Raw genomic sequence first — 22,465 nt, forward strand, 5'->3', positions numbered from 1 at the left:
ACCGTACGAGTAATGGAAGAACTCCACGACTCCAGGAAGTGGCCCCGAAGCTTGCCATAACGTAAGGGGCCATGCTGATTTACAGCCAACGTCACTTGACCGTGGACAATTAGACCCAAGGCGAAACATAACATAAAAAATAATGTTTAAAAATATATTTTGTTTATTTTTAATAAAAGAATATAGTATTGTCATCAGTATGACATAAGTATACCAAGTTTGCAGTCGATACCACATTGGTAAGTGGATACAAATTGAATCACAAGATTTGAGGAAACAACAACAGTGAGTTAATAAAACGTGTAATAATAAAATAAAAACACTTTAATAACGTCATTATGGTCACACCTACATGTACGTTGTAACGCTTCAATCTGACACGCCTGACCGTGACGTGTGGAGTGACACGAGCTGTTTGAGAGTTTTCATTCATGAAAAGTTTGCCGACACCCGAGTCTCAATGCAGTTTTAGAAGAGCTTGTACGACATTGGGATGTTTGTTCAAGTCCACGAAATTGGGTACAACGCCACAGTTTACGATCATCATGTCGGGCGCGGGTCGGTAAAGTGTGGGTACTACCACCTCTTACAACACGTCTTGCTAACGTGGAAGAGTAGACCAAATACCCTCGAGAGTCTACAGGGCTTCTCTCTGTGGAGTGCATCCATTGCAATCCATAGCGAAAGTTTCGCTTGAAACGCTGACTGAGTGGCTGGTCGTCGGAACCGGTAACCGATTCGCAAAACGGTTACCGTTTGAGTAACCCTCATTGGAAGCCCGGACCACCCCCACGCTGCTGTGTTTACAAACTCAGTGCGCGGTGACGTCACGACGCACGCGCGGGCGGTGGGTGGGGGGAGCGCGCCGTGATGTCACGGCGCGTGCGCGGTGACGTCACGGGGAGACGGGTCGCCATGTCGGGCAGGCGTTGAGGGCGGCGCGGGGAGAGAGGAGAGCGGAGTGCGAGAGGCGAGCGAGGAGTGGGAGAGAGGGAGGGAGGGAGGAGAGGGGAGAGAGCGGGGAGAGAGCGGGGAGAGGCGAGATCGTCTCCCGGCGAGGAGGAGGAGGAGCAGGAGTAGGAGAGAAGGGTGAGTTCTCCCGGGTCTCGGGCCCGTTGGGTGCCAGGCGGCGCGGGGTGCCGGCCTGTAAACACGAGGGGCCAGTGGGAGGGATGCGGCCTCCAGTCCCCGTGTCCCCGAGTCCCTGTCTTCTCTCTGCTTGTCTCTCTGCTTGTCTCTCTGTCTTCTTGTCTCCCTGAGTCCCGGTCTCATCCGTTGTACCGTTCTGTGGCTGTCTGCCTGCGCCGTCTCCCTTACTGCTTGTCTGTCAACTCTTGTTTACTTGGGCTGCTCGCTCGCCTCTCACCGTCGGCTCCATGTGTCTCTACCTCCCTCGCTCCATGTCTCCCTGGGTCCATGTCACTCCGTCTCCCTGGGTCCATGCCACTCCGTCTCCCTGGGTCCAAGTCACTCCGTCTCCCTGGGTCCATGTCACTCCGTCTCCCTGGGTCCAAGTCACTCCGTCTCCCAGGGTCCAAGTCACTCCGTCTCCCAGGGTCCATGTCACTCCGTCTCCCTGGGTCCAAGTCACTCCGTCTCCCAGGGTCCATGCCACTCCGTCTCCCTGGGTCCATGTCACTCCGTCTCCCTGGGTCCATGCCACTCCGTCTCCCTGGGTCCAAGTCACTCCGTCTCCCTGGGTCCATGTCACTCCGTCTCCCTGGGTCCAAGTCACTCCGTCTCCCAGGGTCCAAGTCACTCCGTCTCCCAGGGTCCATGTCACTCCGTCTCCCTGGGTCCAAGTCACTCCGTCTCCCAGGGTCCATGCCACTCCGTCTCCCTGGGTCCAAGTCACTCCGTCTCCCTGGGTCCATGTCACTCCGTCTCCCTGGGTCCAAGTCACTCCGTCTCCCAGGGTCCAAGTCACTCCGTCTCCCAGGGTCCAAGTCACTCCGTCTCCCTGGGTCCATGCCACTCCGTCTCCCTGGGTCCATGTCACTCCGTCTCCCAGGGTCCATGTCACTCCGTCTCCCAGGGTCCAAGTCACTCCGTCTCCCAGGGTCCAAGTCACTCCGTCTCCCAGGGTCCAAGTCACTCCGTCTCCCTGGGTCCATGTCACTCCGTCTCCCTGGGTCCATGCCACTCCGTCTCCCTGGGTCCAAGTCACTCCGTCTCCCTGGGTCCATGTCACTCCGTCTCCCTGGGTCCAAGTCACTCCGTCTCCCAGGGTCCAAGTCACTCCGTCTCCCAGGGTCCATGTCACTCCGTCTCCCTGGGTCCAAGTCACTCCGTCTCCCAGGGTCCATGCCACTCCGTCTCCCTGGGTCCATGTCACTCCGTCTCCCTGGGTCCATGCCACTCCGTCTCCCTGGGTCCAAGTCACTCCGTCTCCCTGGGTCCATGTCACTCCGTCTCCCTGGGTCCAAGTCACTCCGTCTCCCAGGGTCCAAGTCACTCCGTCTCCCAGGGTCCATGTCACTCCGTCTCCCTGGGTCCAAGTCACTCCGTCTCCCAGGGTCCATGCCACTCCGTCTCCCTGGGTCCAAGTCACTCCGTCTCCCTGGGTCCATGTCACTCCGTCTCCCTGGGTCCAAGTCACTCCGTCTCCCAGGGTCCAAGTCACTCCGTCTCCCAGGGTCCAAGTCACTCCGTCTCCCTGGGTCCATGCCACTCCGTCTCCCTGGGTCCATGTCACTCCGTCTCCCAGGGTCCATGTCACTCCGTCTCCCAGGGTCCAAGTCACTCCGTCTCCCAGGGTCCAAGTCACTCCGTCTCCCAGGGTCCATGTCACTCCGTCTCCCAGGGTCCATGTCACTCCGTCTCCCTGGGTCCATGACACTCCGTCTCCCTGGGTCCATGTCACTCCGTCTCCCTGGGTCCATGTCACTCCGTCTCCCTGGGGTCCATGCCACTCCGTCTCCCAGGGTCCATGTCACTCCGTCTCCCAGGGTCCAAGTCACTCCGTCTCCCTGGGTCCAAGTCACTCCGTCTCCCAGGGTCCATGCCACTCCGTCTCCCTGGGTCCAAGCCACTCCATCTCCCTGGGTCTATGTCACTCCGTCTCCCTGGGTCCATGTCACTCCGTCTCCCAGGGTCCATGTCACTCCGTCTCCCTGGGTCCATGTCACTCCGTCTCCCTGGGTCCATGTCACTCCGTCTCCCAGGGTCCAAGTCACTCCGTCTCCCTGGGTCCATGCCACTCCGTCTCCCTGGGTCCATGTCACTCCGTCTCCCTGGGTCCATGTCACTCCGTCTCCCTGGGTCCATGTCACTCCGTCTCCCAGGGTCCATGTCACTCCGTCTCCCTGGGTCCATGCCACTCCGTCTCCCTGGGTCCATGTCACTCCGTCTCCCTGGGTCCATGCCACTCCGTCTCCCTGGGTCCATGTCACTCCGTCTCCCTGGGTCCATGTCACTCCGTCTCCCAGGGTCCAAGTCACTCCGTCTCCCTGGGTCCATGCCACTCCGTCTCCCTGGGTCCATGACACTCCGTCTCCCAGGGTCCATGACACTCCGTCTCCCAGGGTCCATGTCACTCCGTCTCCCTGGGTCCATGCCACTCCGTCTCCCAGGGTCCATGCCACTCCGTCTCCCAGGGTCCATGTCACTCCGTCTCCCTGGGTCCATGACACTCCGTCTCCCAGGGTCCATGACACTCCGTCTCCCAGGGTCCATGTCACTCCGTCTCCCTGGGTCCATGCCACTCCGTCTCCCTGGGTCCATGCCACTCCGTCTCCCTGGGTCCATGCCACTCCGTCTCCCAGGGTCCATGTCACTCCGTCTCCCTGGGTCCATGCCACTCCGTCTCCCAGGGTCCATGCCACTCCGTCTCCCTGGGGTCCATGAAACTCCGTCTCCCAGGGTCCATGACACTCCGTCTCCCAGGGTCCATGTCACTCCGTCTCCCAGGGTCCATGTCACTCCGTCTCCCTGGGTCCATGCCACTCCGTCTCCCTGGGTCCATGGTTAACTGGACCCCTGTCACTCTGAGTCCTTGTGACCCTCTTTTACTCGGTCTCGATGTCCCAGAATCCCCGTCGTCTGGGTCCCCGAATCCCCGTCTCCCCGTGATCCTGGCTCCTCGTCACATCTCCCTGGACCCCTATCGTTCTGATCCCTGCCTCCTGTATTTCTGGGTCTTCTCCGCCTCGGTCTGGCCTCCTCATCCCTGCTCTGCCCAAGTCCCCTGGCATCCCGTACCACTGAGATCCCAGTCTGGTTTCGCAAAAATCTCGTGGAAACAGACAAAGATCCCCCGTGTATCATCGCTTCAACAGATTGTTGGAGAAGTGCTGTTCGTAAGCACCTCTGAAGGCCTCCACGGCACATGAAGGGGGTCGGTGGCCAGCACACATCCAGATGGAAAGACCTCATCAGTAACACACCTGAAGATACCGTTGTAGTATCTATAGCAGGTGTAAAGGTGTGTGGTAGCATATCAATAGATACCGAGTCTCATTAATCCTTTTCAGAAGGATCCTCTTACATTGCGACTTTTTGGCAATTCTATCAATGAGTGTTTGATTTCATGTGAAAGGAAACCAGAGAACCCAGAGAAAACCTACCCCTCATGCGAGGGGATGACACTCAACTCTCCTCTCAGATTCAGTCCGTTTCTCTACGGCCATCTCTCCTGCTAGTTTACAGCTCCAAGCCTCCCAACACATAACATCACCAGATAGTCTTCAAACTCTAAATGCTATAACCAGGCTCACCCTGCTCACCTGTTGACACCTGATGAGATCCGGCGCATTCAAGAAGATTTGTATAAGTTGAACTTTCACTGTCGTGTCCGCTTTGCAGGTGTGAAGAGGAGGAGGAGGTGACGGTGGCCACATCCCGGCGTGACCTATCCCCGCGACCCTGTGCCCAGCCCGTGACCCCGTACAGCGGTGCCGAATGGTGATCGGAGCGGCACCCCGGGGTCACCGCTGCCCTCCACTCGCGGAGGTCGCCCGCCCTCGCCGTGGTACGTGCCGCCACAGCCGCCGCCGCAGCCGCCACCGCCAGCATGTCCGACGGTGGGAGGAAGTGGGGCTGCGATTACTGCACCTACGAGAACTGGCCCTCCGCCATCAAGTGCACCATGTGCCGCGCACCCAGACGCAGCCCCAGCATCATCTCTCCTCCCGAGGCCGGCACGCCGGGCTCGCCGGACGATGGGCGCTGGCGCCGCGTGCTCACCGACGTCTCCCCTAGCGGCGGAGGAGGAGGCGGCCCAAGCGGGGGGACGCCCATCATTTGCCCGGACGCTGACGACGTGGTGGGCGGCGGCCTCGGCGGCCTCGGCGGCCTCGGCGGCCTCGGCAGCCTCGGCGGCGGTAACGTGACGGCGGACTCTGCCGGAAAGTGGAGCTGCGCCACGTGCACGTACATGAACTGGCAGCGCACCGCGCGATGCTCCCAGTGCCTGACCCAGCGCGGCGGCTGCCGCACCGTCACCGCCACCATCGCCGCGCAGCGGTCTCCCCGCGGCGGCAGCCCCGGCGATTCTCCCGGCGCGTCCACCACGTGCGTCGCCCGGCACCGTCGCGGCGGCGGGGCCTCGCCCGTGTCGCCCGAGCACGTGGAGGAGATCCTCAACAACGACCGCAACCGTGCCGCGGCGCCACCGGCCCTGGCCCCGCCGCCATCGGCGCCGGCGCCCCCGCCAGCGTCCCGCGCCCCCGTCTCCCCCAAGTGGATGTGCGCCACCTGCACCTACGAGAATTGGCCCAAGTCGCTCAAGTGCTCCGTGTGCGCGCACCCGCGGCCCAACAACTACGAGGCGGTCGAGCCGGAGCGAGTGGCCATCGACGCTAGGGACGCCGAGAGGGCCGCCGCGCTCATAGAGCAGGAGCGGGCGAGGAGGCGCGCCGCCGGCGGCGGCACGGGCAGCGTGGTCGGTTTGGTGGGCGAGGGCGGCGGGGGAGGGGGCTGCGGCGCGGGCATGCGGCGGTCTCCGTCGTCGTCACGCCGTGATCCGGACTCTCCGCTGCTGGATGTCCCGCGGATAGAGTTTGCTGGCGCCGTGGGAAATAACCGTAAGGAGGATCGCGAGGTGGACTTCAAGCGACTGAAGCAGATCAAGAACCGCATGCGCAAGACCGACTGGCTGTTCCTGAACGCGTGCCTGGGTAACGCAGCGCCCACGTCTCCCACGTCTCCTGCCCCCCCCTCCCCGAAGCCCCCACCTCCCTCCCTCCCAGCCTGTCCCAGTGGGGGGCACCATACTGCCTATTTACATTTTGCAGCCGAGTCTGGAGTCTGGGTTAGAGCCCAGTGTCCGGTTTCATGAAACAAGTGAATTGAAGGTCACTTAGCTTACACTGGTTTAGATGGGAATCCCCATTAATCGCATGTCATCATCCTTTAACATCACTCCCCCATCACTCCCATTATCACCCCCGTCTTCTTCCATTGTCTCCACCCCCATCATCCTCGTTGTCATCTGCCACCATCTCCCACGGTCTCAAACCAGATCCTCATCATCCATAATTATCTGAGACCACTGCCCCCTCCCATCATCTCTCCCCATTATGTCATATCACCACCCCCTCATCCTTACCCGTCACCCTCCATCATCTCACAATATCCTTCATCCCCCCATAACCCCCACCACCCATCACCCCAACCCATTGCTCACCCTCCCATCACTGTAGCTGAGAGCGACGCTCAGCAGGGAAATTAATTCTCGGATGAGCCGCGCTGCTCAGGATTTTACCGGCCACCCCTGCGGGGCTTCGGATTAGCGGTGACCTCTCAGCTCGCACTGAGAGTACACGGGGAGAGCAGGGAGTACACAATGCGTACAGAGTGTACACGACGAGTGCTGACAGTACCCATCTTTGTTGAGTGTACACAGGTGTGTGCAGAGAGTGCGCGGAGTGTGTTGAGATTGTCCAGCTGCCGCAGCGTACATGGGGTTTAGACACCTGGGGTAGAGCAGCAAGTACACAAGTGTGTGCTGAGAGTACATGGAGTGTGTTGAGATTATTTGAAGTGTGCAGAGAGTACACATCTTTCACTGATATACAGGATGTGCTGAGAGGACACAGTGTTTCCGAGAGTACACAGCAAATGCTGAAAGTGCTTAGAGTGTTCAAGAAAGTGCTCAATGTACGTTGAGAGTATTCTGCTCTCACTTGGAACGCACGAGGAGTGGCAAGTACACACCTGTGCTGAGTGTCGACGGCAGTGTGCTGTGAGTACGCACCTGTGCAGAGCATACACACCTGTGCTGAGTTTCCATGGCAGTACGCAGTGAGTACACACCTGTGCAGAGCATACACACCTGTGCTGAGTTTCCATGGCAGTGCGCAGTGAGCACACACCTGTGCTGAGTTTCCATGGCAGTGCGCAGGGAGTACACACCTGTGCTGAGTTTCCATGGCAGTGCGCAGTGAGCACACACCTGTGCTGAGTTTCCATGGCAGTGCGCAGTGAGTACACACCTGTGCTGAACGTACACACCTGTGCTGAGTTGCCATGGCAGTGTGCTGTGAGTACGCGGCTGGTGCCAAGCCTGCGTAAGAACTGCACATCGATGCACATTACGTCGCTGCGGGTGGGGGGGGGGAGACAGGGGGGTGCCAATGGCAAGTCCGCACACGCCGCTGCCGCCGCGGGCGGGCGCTACGGCACATGGCACGATCTCGGCGCCGCGTTCCCACGACCGTTAACGAGCAGCTCGTTAGAGAGATGGACGCCAGCGCCGCCACCGCGAGAGCAGGCCGGTGCTGCACCTCCCGGCGAGGCAGGGAGACGGTGGCCCAGCTATTGAGTAGTGCGCAGGTGGTACACCTGCACAAGGGCCCACAAGGCAGCAAGGGTACAGGCGCCGGACTATGGAGATTGGGGCGGTAGGGGGATGGAAATTGGATAGAGGCCCCCCATTTCATTCCTTGCACCAGGGCCAATGCCAACCACGCTACACCACTAAAACCCGTCGTCGGCTTACATAATGACCTATATATAGACTTGCGTAGAGACCCGTAGAGTCGTATAGAGACTTCAAGATTCACACAGTCCAGTCAAAGTGATTTCCTGCTCTAATGAGCATTGAGGTGTGACTCCTCTTCCATTTACACCCTGAGCCAGTGGTGGAAGTTCCACATTCCTATGGCAGAGGGTGAGTCTATCCATCGGACAACCACCGTTGACTTGCCCACAGAGTGGTACTTCGCATAGAGCCTCATAGACTAACAATGAACCCACAGGCTATCATAGCACCTCTAGACTAGCAAAGGACCCAGTGGTTTGGCTCGCGAGTGTGCAGTTCCTTCAACTGCACTCGGTCTCTCAGACTGGAGGGGCCTATGCGGTGGGGTCATTCGATGAATCGGGGGGGGCCGGGGGGTAAAATTGGATTGGGTGAAGGTAGCCCCTCATTTCATTCCTTGCACCGGGACCCATGCCTACCATGCTGCGCCACTGCTGGGAATGGCACGGGTGCGGCGGGGGTGAAGGAGGATGGAGGACGTCGCCCTAGGACCCATCTGTGCGTGCCGTTTGCGCCCGCTGTTTAGCCAGCTGCGTGCTGTGGCGCATGTTGTTTCGCCGGCTGTGTGGAGTTGTTCTGCACCTGCCCCTTGCTCGGCGTTAGAGTTGGGTTGCCGTTTGTTTTTGGGGAGCTGGGCGGGTAAGACGATCTGTCCTGTGGTGGCGACAGCGGCAGCAGCAGATTCGTTCTCGGCCGGTCAATGCCTAAATAGTAGCTCCCGGGAGACAGGGGGAGACATAGATCTTCCCGTTCCTCCCTGCACCACCCTGCGTCTCCCCGTACCTCCATGCATCACCCCGCATCTCGCCATGTCTCTACACCTGCCTGCTTCTCCCCCTGGCTCCCTGTGCCTCGCCCGCCTATCTGTGCTGCAAGCAGCAGAGCAGTGTGAGTGCCACTCTTCTTTTCCTGAGCCTGTGCCACCACTGTCCTTGAGGCTCCCCATTACTCAACAGTTTACGATAAGAGATGTAATTTATGTTCTCTGGTACCGGTGTGTCCGTGTGTGCCACCGCGTGTCCTTGGGAGCCCTTCTGTGTCTCCCGCTCGCCACGTGTACCTGTGTGTACATCTCTTGTCCCTGCGTTTCCTCTTGTGGCCCTGTGTTTTGTATGGCTCCATGTGTCTATGTGCCTCTGTGTGTGTCCCTGTCCCCACGTACCTGAGTGTAGCTTTGTGTCTGTGTGGCCATGCATCCCGTTACCCCTCTCCATGTCCCCGCTTACCTGGATCTATTTCCATCTCCCCGTGTCTATAAATGGCTGAGTCGATCTCCGTCACCCCTCGTCTCCACGTACCGTTGTGTCTCCATGACTCCACGTGCCCGTGTGTCTCTGTATCCATGCGCACGTGTCTCCATGTCTCCACATGTATCCATTTCCACACGTGTCCGCGTATCTCCACGTCCCCGCGTCCCGGTGCTCCCCGCCGCGTCTCTCTATCGACGCTCCGCATTGCTCAACAGTTTGACAACAGAGTTCAAGTTGTCTCTGGTCCCCGTGGGACCCCCCCGTGTGGTGTCCCCGTGACCCCCGTGCGGCCCCGCGTCCCCTCCCCTGCATGCGTCACCCAGGCGTGGTGGAGGGCGACTTTGCGGCCGTGGAGGCGTACAAGTCTTGCGGGAGCGACATCGCGCGCCAGCTCACGGGAGACGAGGTGCGGCTGCTCAACCGGCCCTCGGCCTTCGACACGGGACACACGCTCGTGCACCTGGCCATCCGCTTCCAGCAGCAGGACATCCTCGCCATGCTGCTCGCGGAGGTGCGCAGATCCCCTCTCGTGGGACGGCCATCGCCAGCACCATCACCGGCGCCGAGCACATCCCTCACAATCATCACCGGCACGATCGCCAGCGCGGTCGCCAGTACCCTCCTTCCCAGAGACACCAAGGCATCAACGCCGCCGCTGCCACCATCACCGGCCCTCATGAACGTTGAGCCCATTGCTGTAAATGCCACCGTGACTGCACCAAGCCTTTCAGTGTCACCCTCGCGGACGTCATGTCGTCACCGTCACCAAATGTTACCTCCGCAGACACTGAGCCCTCAGTATCACATTCACCGTCACCGATACCATCGCCCGTACTGAAACGGTTACTATCACAGGTGTGCTGTGTGTACCTGGTGAGGGCTGGACAGGTGTGCTGTGTGTCCCTACAGGTGTGCTGTGTGTACCTACAGGTGTGTTATGTGTCCCTACAGGTGTGCTGTGTTCCCATGTGCCCCCAGGTCTCCCAGCACGCGGCCAAACGAATCCCGGCGTTTGTGTGCCCGGAGCTGACGGAGCTGATCCGGCGCGAAGTTGCCACGTCGCTCCACCAGCGCAAAGGCGACTTCCCCTGCCACTTTCTGTCTGACCTCCTGACCTTCACGCTGCCAGCCGGTGAGCCACGGTGTGCGAGACGAGGTGCCACGTGTGTCGTGAGGAGTTTGATGTTCTGCGCTCTGTGGTGTGCGGCGTGATGCGGTGTGTGTTGCGCGGTGAAATGCGATGTGTGGCGTGATGCGGTGTGTGGTGCGTGGCGTGATGCGGTGTGTGGTGCGTGATGTGGGTGTGGTATGCGTGAAGGCGGAGTATGTTTTGTGGTGTGGGGTTTGCGCCATGTGGTGGGTAAGCTGGGTATGTCGTGGTGGTGGTTAGCTGGGTTTGTGGTGGTGGTTAGCTTTTGTATGTGTGGTGGTGGTTAGCTGGGTAGATGTTCATGTGATGGTGGTAGGTGCTGATGATTGTGCTAAGCGGTTGTGTGGTTGTGGTTGCCGTGGCTGCAGAGATCGAGGAGCTGCCCGGACGCGTGCAGGAGAAGCTCTACGATGAGCTGCTGGACCGCGACGTGCAGAAAGGTGAGCTCTCACCCCACGCTCACCCCACGCTCACCACTCGCTCGCCACTCGCTCGCCACATCCTCACACCTTCATTTCTAAGTGTGTGTGTGTTCTTGGTGAGTGGTATATTCTCTGTGAGTGTACTGGGTGAATGTGTGTTGTGCCCTCGGCGGGTTAGTGAGCAGGTGAGTGAGTGGGTGAGCGAGGGGGCGGGCGGGCAAACGAGCCACTGGCTGCGTTATTTTAGGCCCCAGTGTCTGGACGCGACTGTGGCCGTGTTGGCGTACGCTGATGTGAGCCATTATTTCCACCGCCACTTCACCCCTCCTCCCCCACTGCGCTTTACCCCCCCCCCTCCGTCACCCCCCCGCCCCCTTCCTCCCTCGCCCACTGGCCCACGGGAGGAGCTGTTTGTGTTGGCACAGACCGCAGCCCCCAGGCTTCCTGAGCTACATCACAGGGCCTGACAGAAACCCCCCCCCCCGTGCCTGCAGCACACACGTGTATACAGACACTGTATACACACAAGGACAAAGATCCCCCACGTAGCCCCAACAGACCATTGGGGAAAGTGCTGCCAGTGAACGAGCGCCTATGAAGGCCGGTACGGCGCACAGCCACACGTGGTGTTGCCGGAACCACGCCCGGCCGCCTTTGTCTCCCCAGTGCTGATGTTTACACGCCGCACCAGGTGCTTATTTAAGGCTGAGGCGACCTACTAGGCAATTCTCAGGACCAGTTAAAATATATTTGTCGCTGTTATTGGTCACGAGTGGGAATTGAACACGGATCACGGGGATCATAGCGCATTGTGCTCACCCACTGTGCTACTGCTCACACATATTACACAACCAAAACACCAGCCGCCATTGGCCACTAAGTTGCTGTTATGTCACCACAGCACTTGGGTGCAGTTTGAGGCCACGTGAAGTGTGGAAGGTTCACTGGCATGAGGTCATGGGACAGACGCAGGTGTTTTGTGTTGACTGACTGATATGACTGGTTTATGCATCATCTGCACTCCTCACTGCGCCAATTTGCTGCGTTTTAGCGGCCCGGTGCTTCGCTCGTTGTGAGCGTCATTCCTCTGCCCTCCGTTGTTGTTGAAGGGTGCCTCCAACTGCTAAGTAGCGTCCTTTACGAGCCACCTCCCTAGACGCCGATCTTGACACCGCTTGTACCAGTGATCGGAAAGTCGACTCGGTTACAGATCCTCCTGTACCGGATCAGCCCATCTCTTCCCTTGCCCATGCCCTGCCAGTTAAGCACCCTCTATCCGGCCAAACAGAAGCTGCTTGGGCATGCATTGGATGGGCATGCAGGCTACATGTCCCATCCAACACAGCCTTGCCTGGCGGAGAAGCTCACCAACGGGACTTTATCCAAATATTTCAAGGATTTGTGAGCTCATACAATCCAACCTGGTTAAACCAAGGATGGATCGTAGGCAAGCCACCCTGAATGTTTCAAACCAGTGCAAATGTTCCTTCAGAGGGGTCCAGGCTTCGCAAACATAGGAAAGGGAGGGCATAACTGTCGCTGAGAAGACCTGGAGCTTAGTCTGGAGCAACAAGCCAGGTAGCTTCAACACAGTGTTATGACTGATCGGAGTGAAACATCTGCTGCTCGTCAGCACACAGCCGAGGTACGTAAACGTATCCACTCTCTCTATAACCACCCTGTCACTCATGGCGAGTGGCCGGAGGGGAGTATTTGATGACACAATACCCAGGAAGTTGCTTTGTTTTTGTGGGGCTGTTGGTTAGTCTCCACCTCTTTGCCACGGCACATTCCAGGTTCAGCAATAGATTCCCCAACTCAGAATGTGCAGCAATTACAAGACCATCAGCATACATAACATGGTTGACCAAGAGGGAGACATGCCTTGACTGCACTCAGGCATCGATCAGCCTCCCATTGTATCTCTAGCAATTTTAAATTCCTTCTGTACAACCATGGAAAGCTTCTCAAACTACGTGGTGAAAAATATGTTACATAATTCAGGGGCCAGAGGACATCCCTGTCGCACCCCAAGGTGAACAGGGAATGGCTCTGACTCCTGGCTACGCAGCTTTACCCGGGCCTGCCCACCATCATGAAAATCCTTAATGATTGAGGGTCAAGGACCCCCAAAAGCACAAAAAAGAATCAATTCATGTTAATAACTACATAAACACACCCGTATACACAAAAAACAAAGACACCCACCTGCTTCCACACAAAATGACACGCACTATTTTGCTCACAAAAACAACGATCGAGTATTTAATGTTGATTAAACTGTTGGGTAAGTGCTGTTAGTGGGCACCTATGAACGCCAGCACAGTACACGCAATGGCGGAACCAGGATTTTCAGGTAGGGGGGGCAACCCCTCCAGCAATGAAAAATGATAGGAGTTGTTAGTAAGTAAGGAGTTGTTAGTAAGTAAGGACTTGTCCCTTGCTTTTTGTTCGACGCGTGTGCGGCGATGGCGCAGCCATCGATCGAGGGTCGAATTCGAACCGCGTTGTGTGATCGGCATCGCGCTCGCTGAAGGTGAATGCCTTCAGGGAAGTCGTGTATTGTATACACAACTGCGCACAATTCTGAGTCACTTATAACCGCTTTGCCGTTACATATTGCCAATTATGGACTCAGACTATTGTCCTATCATCTCATAATAATATACTACACAGTGGCAGTGGGGGTCGCAAAATGCCGATTTATTACTAATAAACCTCAATGATCCGATCGAAATTAGGGATTCGATCGGATCATTTGGAGGTCACGTGCCACTCCACCCCCCCCCCCCCCACTGGCTCCGCCGGTGAGTACACGAGGGCACGAGTGGCCAACACCTTGCCTGGCCACCATTGTCTCCCTGAGTGCTGATCTTCGCACTCCACACCAGGTACTCAAACTGCGTTGTTGTCCTCCCCCCCGCAACTCCGATTAGCGCGGTTGGCTACGTACGGTGTGAAAGAAGTTCAACCATACATTAAGGTTGAGTCGACCTACTAGGGGACGCTCGGGTCCAGTTCAAATAATCACCACTGTTATCGGTCGTGAGCAGGAATTTAACTCGGGTCGCCGGATTCACACGGCAGCGCACTAACCACTGCACTACCGCTCGCACGCACGCTCACACGCACGCACCCCCACGTGCTTGCACACGTAATTACACATGTACAAGTGCACGAGCGAGAGCGATGCCCAGGCACCCCACGCCGCTAACGAGCCTCGCGCACGCGGCGAACGTAAGGAAACATATGTGGCATAAACGTCTCTCCCAGGGTGGGGGGCAGCCTGCGGGCCGGGAGCCAGGGAGACGGGTGGGGGGCCTGGGGTGGGAGGGATTGTGGGGCGGGGGGGGCACCTCCAATAATGTTGCTCTTGTGGGGGTCAGATTGACAGATGCGACAGCACGGTACAGCCGTGTGTACGCGTCTGTACGCGCGCGTATGTGTGCGTGCGCACGAATCGAAAATCTTCAAAGTTCACCTCGCCTGGCACAAGTGCTGCGGAGATCTGACTTTCATTTCGTGGTGAGCGACAGCTGTTGTTGTTGTGTGGTGCGTGAGTGTTCGTGAACCTGTGTTACCGCGCTGTGCTACGAATCCGGAGACCCGAGTTCGGTTCCCGCTCATGGCCAACACCAGTGACGATTATCTGAACCGGTTCTAGGCCTCCTCTAGGTCGAGTCAGCCTCAAATGAGTACCTGGTGCGGTGTGTAGTACATCTCCACTAGGGAGACAAAGGCAGCCGGGCGTGGTGTTGGCCACCCACCCCCCCTCATGTGTCGTACCGGCCTTCATAGGTGCTCACTAACAACACTTGCCCCAACAATCTGTTCAGGCTATACGGGTGATCTTTGTCTTTGTATGAGTGTGTTCATGTGTACTATATTTGTAAGTGTGTGGATTAGTGTGTGTTTGTAAGAGTACGAGTATGTACGTATGAGTGCGAGTGTATTACGATCGTGTATGTGTGAATGTGAACGTACATATGTGTCTGTGTATTAGTGCATATAAGAATGTGTGAGTGTGGAGATATATGTGTGAATGTGTGTGTATGCGTTAGTGTGTGTGTGTGCGCGCGTATTTAGATGTGTGAACACACGGACGGCTATGCCGCTGAACTGGCAGATGCCGCAGCCGGCACGGGAATCCCTGCCACGGCCGTTAGCTCAAGGTCACCTTCATTCGGCACACCGCCTCCCGCAGCCTCCCACCATCAGCGAATCATCAGCAGCAGCAGCCATGGTCAATCCACTGCTGGATGAAGGCCTCCCCAAGAAGCTGTTGCCATCTGTCACGATTTTGCGACGCGACTCCACATGGCACCCATGTGCCATGAGCTGATTTCATCGCTTCGTCTCTCTAGTCAGCGTCCTCTCTCGCGTGCTTTCCCTCCCTTGGTCCGTCGTTCGTCGTTGACCGTCAGCCGTCGTCCTTTCTAGCCGTGACGTGTCCGGCCCCAGCCCACTCACTTTTCTTCCACAGAATGATGCCGTCTTTGCCCTGCGTGTGTTCTCTAGTCTACGTGGTCCCTCTTTCTGTCTCGGCATAAAATAACATCTTATGATCATTGTTATCAGAGATGATGATGATGATGATGATTTGCTCAACACCACAGTGATGGGAGACTTAATGAGTACTATTATACTAAAAATGTAAGGCCGTGAATAAAAACAAATAGCCCCCGCATCGCCTCTCGCAGACTGTTGGGGAAAGTGCAGTTAAAGAGCTCCGATGCACGGTGCAGGCCACAACAGGACTTGAGGCGATGGGTGGCGAACAACTCGGTGGACGTTCGGTATCCCGTGACGTCATTCGCAAGAGCAGTCCGTTGTGTGCCGGCGTCGCGATCCTCATTTTGCCAAATGAGAAAGATGGAGCCGCAAATCACTCGCCAGGGATTGCGCATATCTCGACCAATCATCGCCCCCTAGTGGCAGTAGAACTATGGCCGCTGGCAGGCCACGTGCACCAGAGGTCGCAAACGGGTACCCGATACCCGTACCCTACCCGATACCCAGCTACCCGTACCCGGCCGGGTATGGGTACCCGTTTGCGAACCTGGTGCGGCCGGGTACGGGTAGGCCGTCAGTCACTGGTGAGTCACCGTTTGTCACTCACTTCCCAACGTCTTGTCTCTTCTCACAATTCAAGTTCCTAGAATCAACCCACCCGCGCCTGCAACATGGCTTCATCCCAGAGGTCGTAATCGGGTACCCGATACCCATACCCTACCCGATACCCGGCCGGGTACGAGTAGCCGGGTATCAGGTAGGGTACGGGTACGGGTACCCGTTTGCGACCCTGGTGCGGCCGGATACCGGTATGGGTAAGGAATCAAAACCCGTTTGCGACCTCTGACGTGCACTGCATCACCTTGTGTCGCACAGCGACAGCTGCCACTGGGGGGGCCCTTCGAATGTTTGAGATGAGGTGCGACACATGAGGCGTTCTACTTTTCTGAGGCATTTCAGCGGCGCAATATAAATGCAACATTAATTTATTTAATCTTGATTTAGGTTTGTGCACTGTTTTATGCGGGTTTTTTTAATGCAGTTGTTTTGTGCTGATTTCTATTTGCTTAATCATTGTATGTCGTTTCCATGTACGTATGTTGAACTTCTTTCACACCGTACGCAGCCAACCGTGCTATATGGAGGTGTGGGGGAAGAACAGCAAACTAAACACAAAAGGCAGTTCTTACGAAATTAGTTTCCAATCTACAGTATATTTAAAAGTGCATAGCTCCAGTCACTTCCTATTATCGGAAGGAAGTGTGTTCCAGACGGCCGCAGAAGTGCATCTGGAAGCGTGTAAAAGCAGTAACTGTTTTTATTCGATGGCTAGCCAAAAGACGCTGTGAGGATGAGCGGAGCTCGCATGATGGTCTATACTCCTTATGTTATTGCTTTTATCGTTTTGGTCACCCAGGTCACCACTGTCGAGTCCTAACCTGGTTGAACAAAATAAACGTGAAATATTAAGAAAAGAAGAAGATGAGATTATTATCCATCCCCAAAGTGGAAGTGGAACTGCGTGTTGAGCTCCTGGAGATGCCCCGCAGCAGTGCGTGGTAAAAGGTCGGCACACGAACCGACCCGGGCAACCGTGCCCGCGAGTTCGCGGGTCAACGGCGGCCCTAACCCCGACCTCCCGACCTACCCCCCCCTGACCCCGCCGCCCGTCCCGACCCGTGGGCACGCAGAGCTGGAGGAGGAGTCTCCCATCATCAACTGGTCGCTGGAGCTGAGCGAGCGTCTCGAGTCGCGCCTGTACGCGCTGTGGAACCGCACGGCGGGGGACTGCCTCCTCGACTCGGTGCTGCAGGCGACGTGGGGCATCGACGACAAGGACTGCGTGCTTCGCAGCGCGCTGCGCGACAGCCTCCACGACTGCTCCCATTGGTGAGAGAGTGGCGTGTGTGCGCGCTGTGTGTGCTCGCTGTGTGTGCGCTGTGTGTGTGCGCGCTGTGTGTGCGCGCCGTGTGCGCGCGCCGTGTGTGCGCGCCGTGTGTGCGCGCCGTGTGTGCGCGCCGTGTGTGCGCGCCGTGTGTGCGTGCTGTGTGTGCGTGCTGTGTGTGTGTAGTGTCGTGTTCATAATAAAGGTTTTGGGTTAGATCGCGTAAGTATAAATGTGTCGTAACCCTCCACCCCCCCCCCGACACAGACAATTAGTAAGGGATTTATCACATAAACAAAACGCCAACTAGTCACTACTTCAGCCCACCGGTGTGTTGGAGAGTAAATCCACAACATTTACAATTTGAGTAGTTTGACGCTTCGCTGGTAATTACAACCAGCATCATCGGGCGATTTGCTAAAAATAGAGCAAGATGACATCATCACTGAACCCATCAGGTGCAGAAATCAGAGGAGGGGATGGTTATTGTAATTTATAATAGATTAGTAAACAGTTAATTAATATGTGTTCCCTCTATAAGCAATTGTAGTTATAAGATGTATTACTTAATAATACGCTTCCAGGCCGCACTAAGCCTGTAGCTGTCAGAGCCGTTAAATTTATTTGCATTTCTCTCAATTTCAATGGATTCTCGAATTAGTCTTGGCCAGTAATAATTCGTTTTACATAACACTTCAACGTTATCAAGATCAATTGAGTGTCCTTGTTGGTATGTTCTGCAACTGCCGACAATTGTGTTTGAGAGTATTTAATATTTCGTTGATGTTATTTTAGTCTTACGCTAATGTTACGTCCCGTCTGTCCAATATAGCATCTGCCACGTAAGCAATTAATCCGATGTTGATAACTTAGGCAATTAATCTTTAGTACAAGATACTCGTTTTTTTATTTTGTGTACCGTGCCAAATCTTACATCGATTTTTTACTTTTCCAAAACTCGAACTATTTTGTCAGTTACTCCCGCGATATATGGTATTTTAATAGTGTTAATAACTTGATCGCTTTCAGCAGTATTTGCTGTTCGATCTTGGTTTGGCATTCAATGCTCTGTTAATTTGAGCATTATTGTAGCCATTCAATCGTAAAGCTTCTTTCACATGTTTAATCTCTTTCCTCAGACTTTCACCATCTGACACTGTTTTAGCCCGATGTATGAGCATCTTAATGAGAGAGGATTTCTGTGCGGAGTGATGATGCAAATCTGCATTCAAATAGGCATCAGTGTGCATTCCTTTTAAGTAAACGCTGTCCGAGCAAAATATCCAGGAAAGGGAGTGTTATTCACCTACATTTCCATGGTGAACTGGATGGCCGGGTTTTGTGAATTGGGATGATTGATAAAGTCATTAAGTGTATTTTTACCATGTGGCCAGACAACCAAAGTGTCATCTACATATCTAAACCAAAAAGATGGTTTTAATGTACTTGAAGCAAGTGCTCTTGCTTAAAAGTTTTCCATGTACAGATTCGCTATAGCAGGAGACAAAGGAGAGCCCATTACTGCTCCTTCCTTTTGTTTAAATAAATCACCTGACTGGGTTCAGAGATGATGTCGTCTTGCTCTATTTAAGACCGGAAGCAGGTGGATGGGTTCACTATTCTGGCAGACGCCAGATGATGCTGGATGTAATTGCCAGCGAAACGTCGTACCACTCAAATTGTAAAGTAGTGGGTTTACTCTCCAACACACCGGTGGGCTGAAGTAGTAACTAGTTGGCGTTTTGTTTACGTGACAAATCCCTTACTAATTGTCTGTGTCGGGTGGTGGAGGGTTACGACACATTTATACTTCCGCGATCTAACCCAAAAACCTTAATTATGAATAACATTGGTCGCGAAAGCCTGCTACGTGTTAAACTGGTAGTGTAGCGGTTAGCGCGCTGCGCTACGAACCCGGTGACCCGAGTTCGATTCCCGCTCACAGCCAACACCAGTGACGATTATCTGACCCGGTCCTGGGCCTCCCCTAGGTCGACTCGGCCTCAAATGAGTACCTTGTGCAGTATGTAAACATCGCTGCTGGGGAGACAAAAGCGGCGAGAACCCGTATAGGCCGTGCCGGCTTATGGGTTCTCGCAAACAGCACTTGCCCCAACAGTCTGCTAAGGCTATACGGGGGACGTTTTTTTGTGTGTGTGTGTGCTGTGTGTGTGGTGTGGTTAATGTGTGGTGTGTGTGTGTGGTGTGCTGCAGTATGGTATAAGATAGTGTACGTGGGGCAATGCGGTGTATCCGTGAATACACCACGAAAACCAAATGCACATCGGTGACTTGGGCTACGGGGGACCATGTAATGATGACAGTGACGACGACGAGATTGCGCTGTTTGGAGGGTGTCGCGGGAAAGCAGCAGCATTCGCGTGGGTGTCGCAATCAGGCGGTGTGTGCGGCGTGTGCGGTTTGAAGGTTCTACACCCGTTGGAAGGAGTGGGAGTCGTGGTCATCGCAGAGCTTCGGCCTCCACTTCTCCCTCCGGGAGGAGCAGTGGCAGGAGGACTGGGCCTTCATCCTCTCGCTCGCCAGCCAGGTCAGTCCCGGGGCGTGCCGGTCGTGCTCAACTCGGGTTGGCCCCAGGCTGGCCACACCGCCCTTGCTGCAGCTGAGATGGGTGCTTAACGCGGGCGCCGTGTTCTCCTGTGATCTGGAACGTAAAAACGAACCATGAGTTCATCCTCAATTCCATCCCAATTACGCAATCGGCGCCAACGTCACTCGGCGAGAAGTCCACTCGGAGGAGAGCAGCGCCAACCCTATGTGTTGGAGAACGTCTCACGGAAGTGGGCACCACAGATCTACTCCGATGTCCTTCCAGTGACCTCTGGTTCAGACCGTTAGGGGGGCAACACTTGGCCACCAGCGCCCTCCTGTGGTTTGAACCACGGCAGCCGAGCAAGGCCCGCACCCCTCGGCAGCCCGCACACCGTGCCGGTCCGGCCTGTGTTCGTGTGTGTTAATGTGCTTGCGTGCGTGTATGTCAATGTGTGTCTTTGTGCGGTCAGGCGTGGTGCTGGCCACCCACCCCCTCGCCTGCAGTGCCGGTCTTCATAGGTGCTCGCTAACAGCACTTGCTCCGACAGTCTGTTAAGGCTACACGGGGGATCTGTGTCTTTGTTTGTTAGAGTGTTGGCGTGCCGGTGTGTTTGCGGAAGCGCGTGTTGCTTTGTGCGCCGTCGACACTTCTCGGCATGGCTCGCCTAATTTTATCGCTCGCGAAAGGAGTGTTTATTCCCCTTCCGTTTTTATCGGAGACATTAACCGATTGCAATTACCGCTCAGCAGTGGAGGAGCGCGCCTGCTTAACGCAATAAATCCCGCTTTAACGAGGCGCTAATGAGGCCCCGGGCCTGCTCGTATTATGCTAATTTTAATGACGTGTCTGATTTACGCAAATTGGGGGAAATTGCCGGCGCGTGGTCCGTGCGCGTCTCGTTCACTTTCCCACGGGTTTGGTTCACCGTCCGGTAGGGGGGCTGCCTGTCCCTCGAAGCGGCAAATTAATCTCGCCGCCCCTGGTTCATCCACGGCACGATGTCGACCATGGTGGGGGGGGGGGGGGGTTGTTTGACCGTACTCTGCCAGTGCGGGTTGGGGATGTGGCTCCTAGGATCGGTTCAGATATCGCTCGTCACTGATGTTGGCCGTGGTTGGGAATCAAACTCGGGTCGCCACGTCGTTCATCGCAAAGCTAAGCGCTGCAGCTCTTGCTCCAACAGTCAGTGTTGTGCGACACTGTGTGTGTCACCGTGTGCTACGGTTCACATGTGAGCTGCGCTTTGAATACGGTGACCCAAATTCGATTCCTGCTTATTGCCAACATCAGTGATGATTATCTGAACCAGTCTTGAGCCTCTCCTAAGTCGACTCAGCCTCAAATGAGGGGGACAAAGTCAGCCAGGTGTGGTGCTGACCACTCATTCCCTCGTGTGCCTTACCTGCCTTCACAGGTGCTCGCTCACAACACTTGTCCCAACAGTCTGTTAAAAGCTACATGGTGGATCTTTGTCTTTGTGTGGATACAGCCGGGCTCCAGCCTGGAGCACACGCACATTTTTGTGCTCGCCCACGTGCTGCGTCGTCCCATCATCGTCTACGGAGTCAAGTTTTACAAGAGCTTCCGCGGGGAGACGCTGGGATATGCTCGCTTCCAAGGTCCCACATTCACCGCCCGCACGTCCCGCACACACCATGCACACCCCGCACCCCATCAACATCCCGTACACCCTGCACGTGTCTAAATCGTCCACGTCACGTCACGTACACCCGACATCACTTCCACACCCAGCGCATGGTCCCTGCCCAACACGTGTACGCGTGCACGAGCGCGCCGAGTGAGCTTCCAGCGATGCACGCGGTACGAGGGAGCGCGCGTGTGCCTGCATGCGTGCGTGCGCAGGCGTGTACCTGCCCGTGCTGTGGGAGGCGAGCTTCTGCTGGAAGTCGCCCATCGCGCTGGGCTACACGCGCGGTCACTTCTCGGCGCTGGTACCCATGGAGAGCGAGGGCTACGTGAGCCCCGGCGCCGGCGCCAACATCGGCGGTGGTGGCGGCGGCGGCGGTGGCGGCGAGGATGAAGGCACCGTGACCTTCCTGCCGCTGGTGGACAGCGAGCGCAAGCTGCTCCCCGTGCACTTCCTGTCGGCCTGCGAGGTGAGAGACGTGGGACGCCGCGGGAGTCACTGCGTACGTTTGCTGTTGGCGCAACCGTTCTCGGGCGATACAGTCAACTGCTTAATGTCGACAGGAGTCGGTTTGAACAAGGCTGTAAGAAACCCTGGGTAGGCACCCGATCTCTTCACTGTTGCTCTGAACCTGTACAACATCTTGACCCAATGCGTTTATACCCAGGGGTTCAAATAATATTTTGTATTTTCCCCCCGGGGTGAAAATTCTACGAGGTAAAAATTGTCTCACATTTCAGTGGTCGCTCGCTGGTGCTGCAGACTGTTTGCACGTTCTCCCCGTGGTGGCATGGATTTTTCTCCGGGTCCTCCGGTTAGTCCCTCCACATAGAGAATCAAATCACATGTTTAGAGTATTTGACTGCTATAAATTTCCACGTGATAAGCCACGTCGTTGAGCTGTCATTTGTGGCCAGGTCACTTCTTAATAAGAGCTATACAGCTCAGTGGGCCTTACATGGTAAAATAAAAAGTAGTTTAGTAGTTTAGACTGGCGCTAAATCCCTTTCCTTCTCCCCCTCCTTCCTCCTCTTCCTTCCTCTTTCTCCTCCGTTCCGCTCTTCCA

The 22,465-nt window shown here is 56.0% G+C and overlaps 1 protein-coding gene across 1 annotated transcript; it reads left to right on the top strand.

Annotated features, from left to right (window-relative positions):
- Positions 1-1,019: 1,019 nt before the first annotated feature.
- LOC144717537 (ubiquitin thioesterase Zranb1-like) lies at positions 1,020-22,046 on the top strand. The gene is made up of 9 exons (XM_078592932.1): positions 1,020-1,089; positions 4,804-6,116; positions 9,555-9,742; positions 10,210-10,363; positions 10,750-10,821; positions 17,007-17,205; positions 19,628-19,748; positions 21,241-21,370; positions 21,615-22,046. Exons 2-9 carry the CDS (start codon positions 5,012-5,014, stop codon positions 21,998-22,000), a joined length of 2,355 nt encoding a protein of 784 aa, XP_078449058.1. The 5' UTR covers positions 1,020-1,089; positions 4,804-5,011; the 3' UTR covers positions 22,001-22,046.
- Positions 22,047-22,465: the final 419 nt, after the last annotated feature.

The sequence above is a fragment of the Lampetra planeri genome, chromosome 4 (genome assembly GCF_965212315.1).
Source record: "Lampetra planeri chromosome 4, kcLamPlan1.2.h2, whole genome shotgun sequence".
NCBI lineage: Eukaryota > Metazoa > Chordata > Hyperoartia > Petromyzontiformes > Petromyzontidae > Lampetra > Lampetra planeri.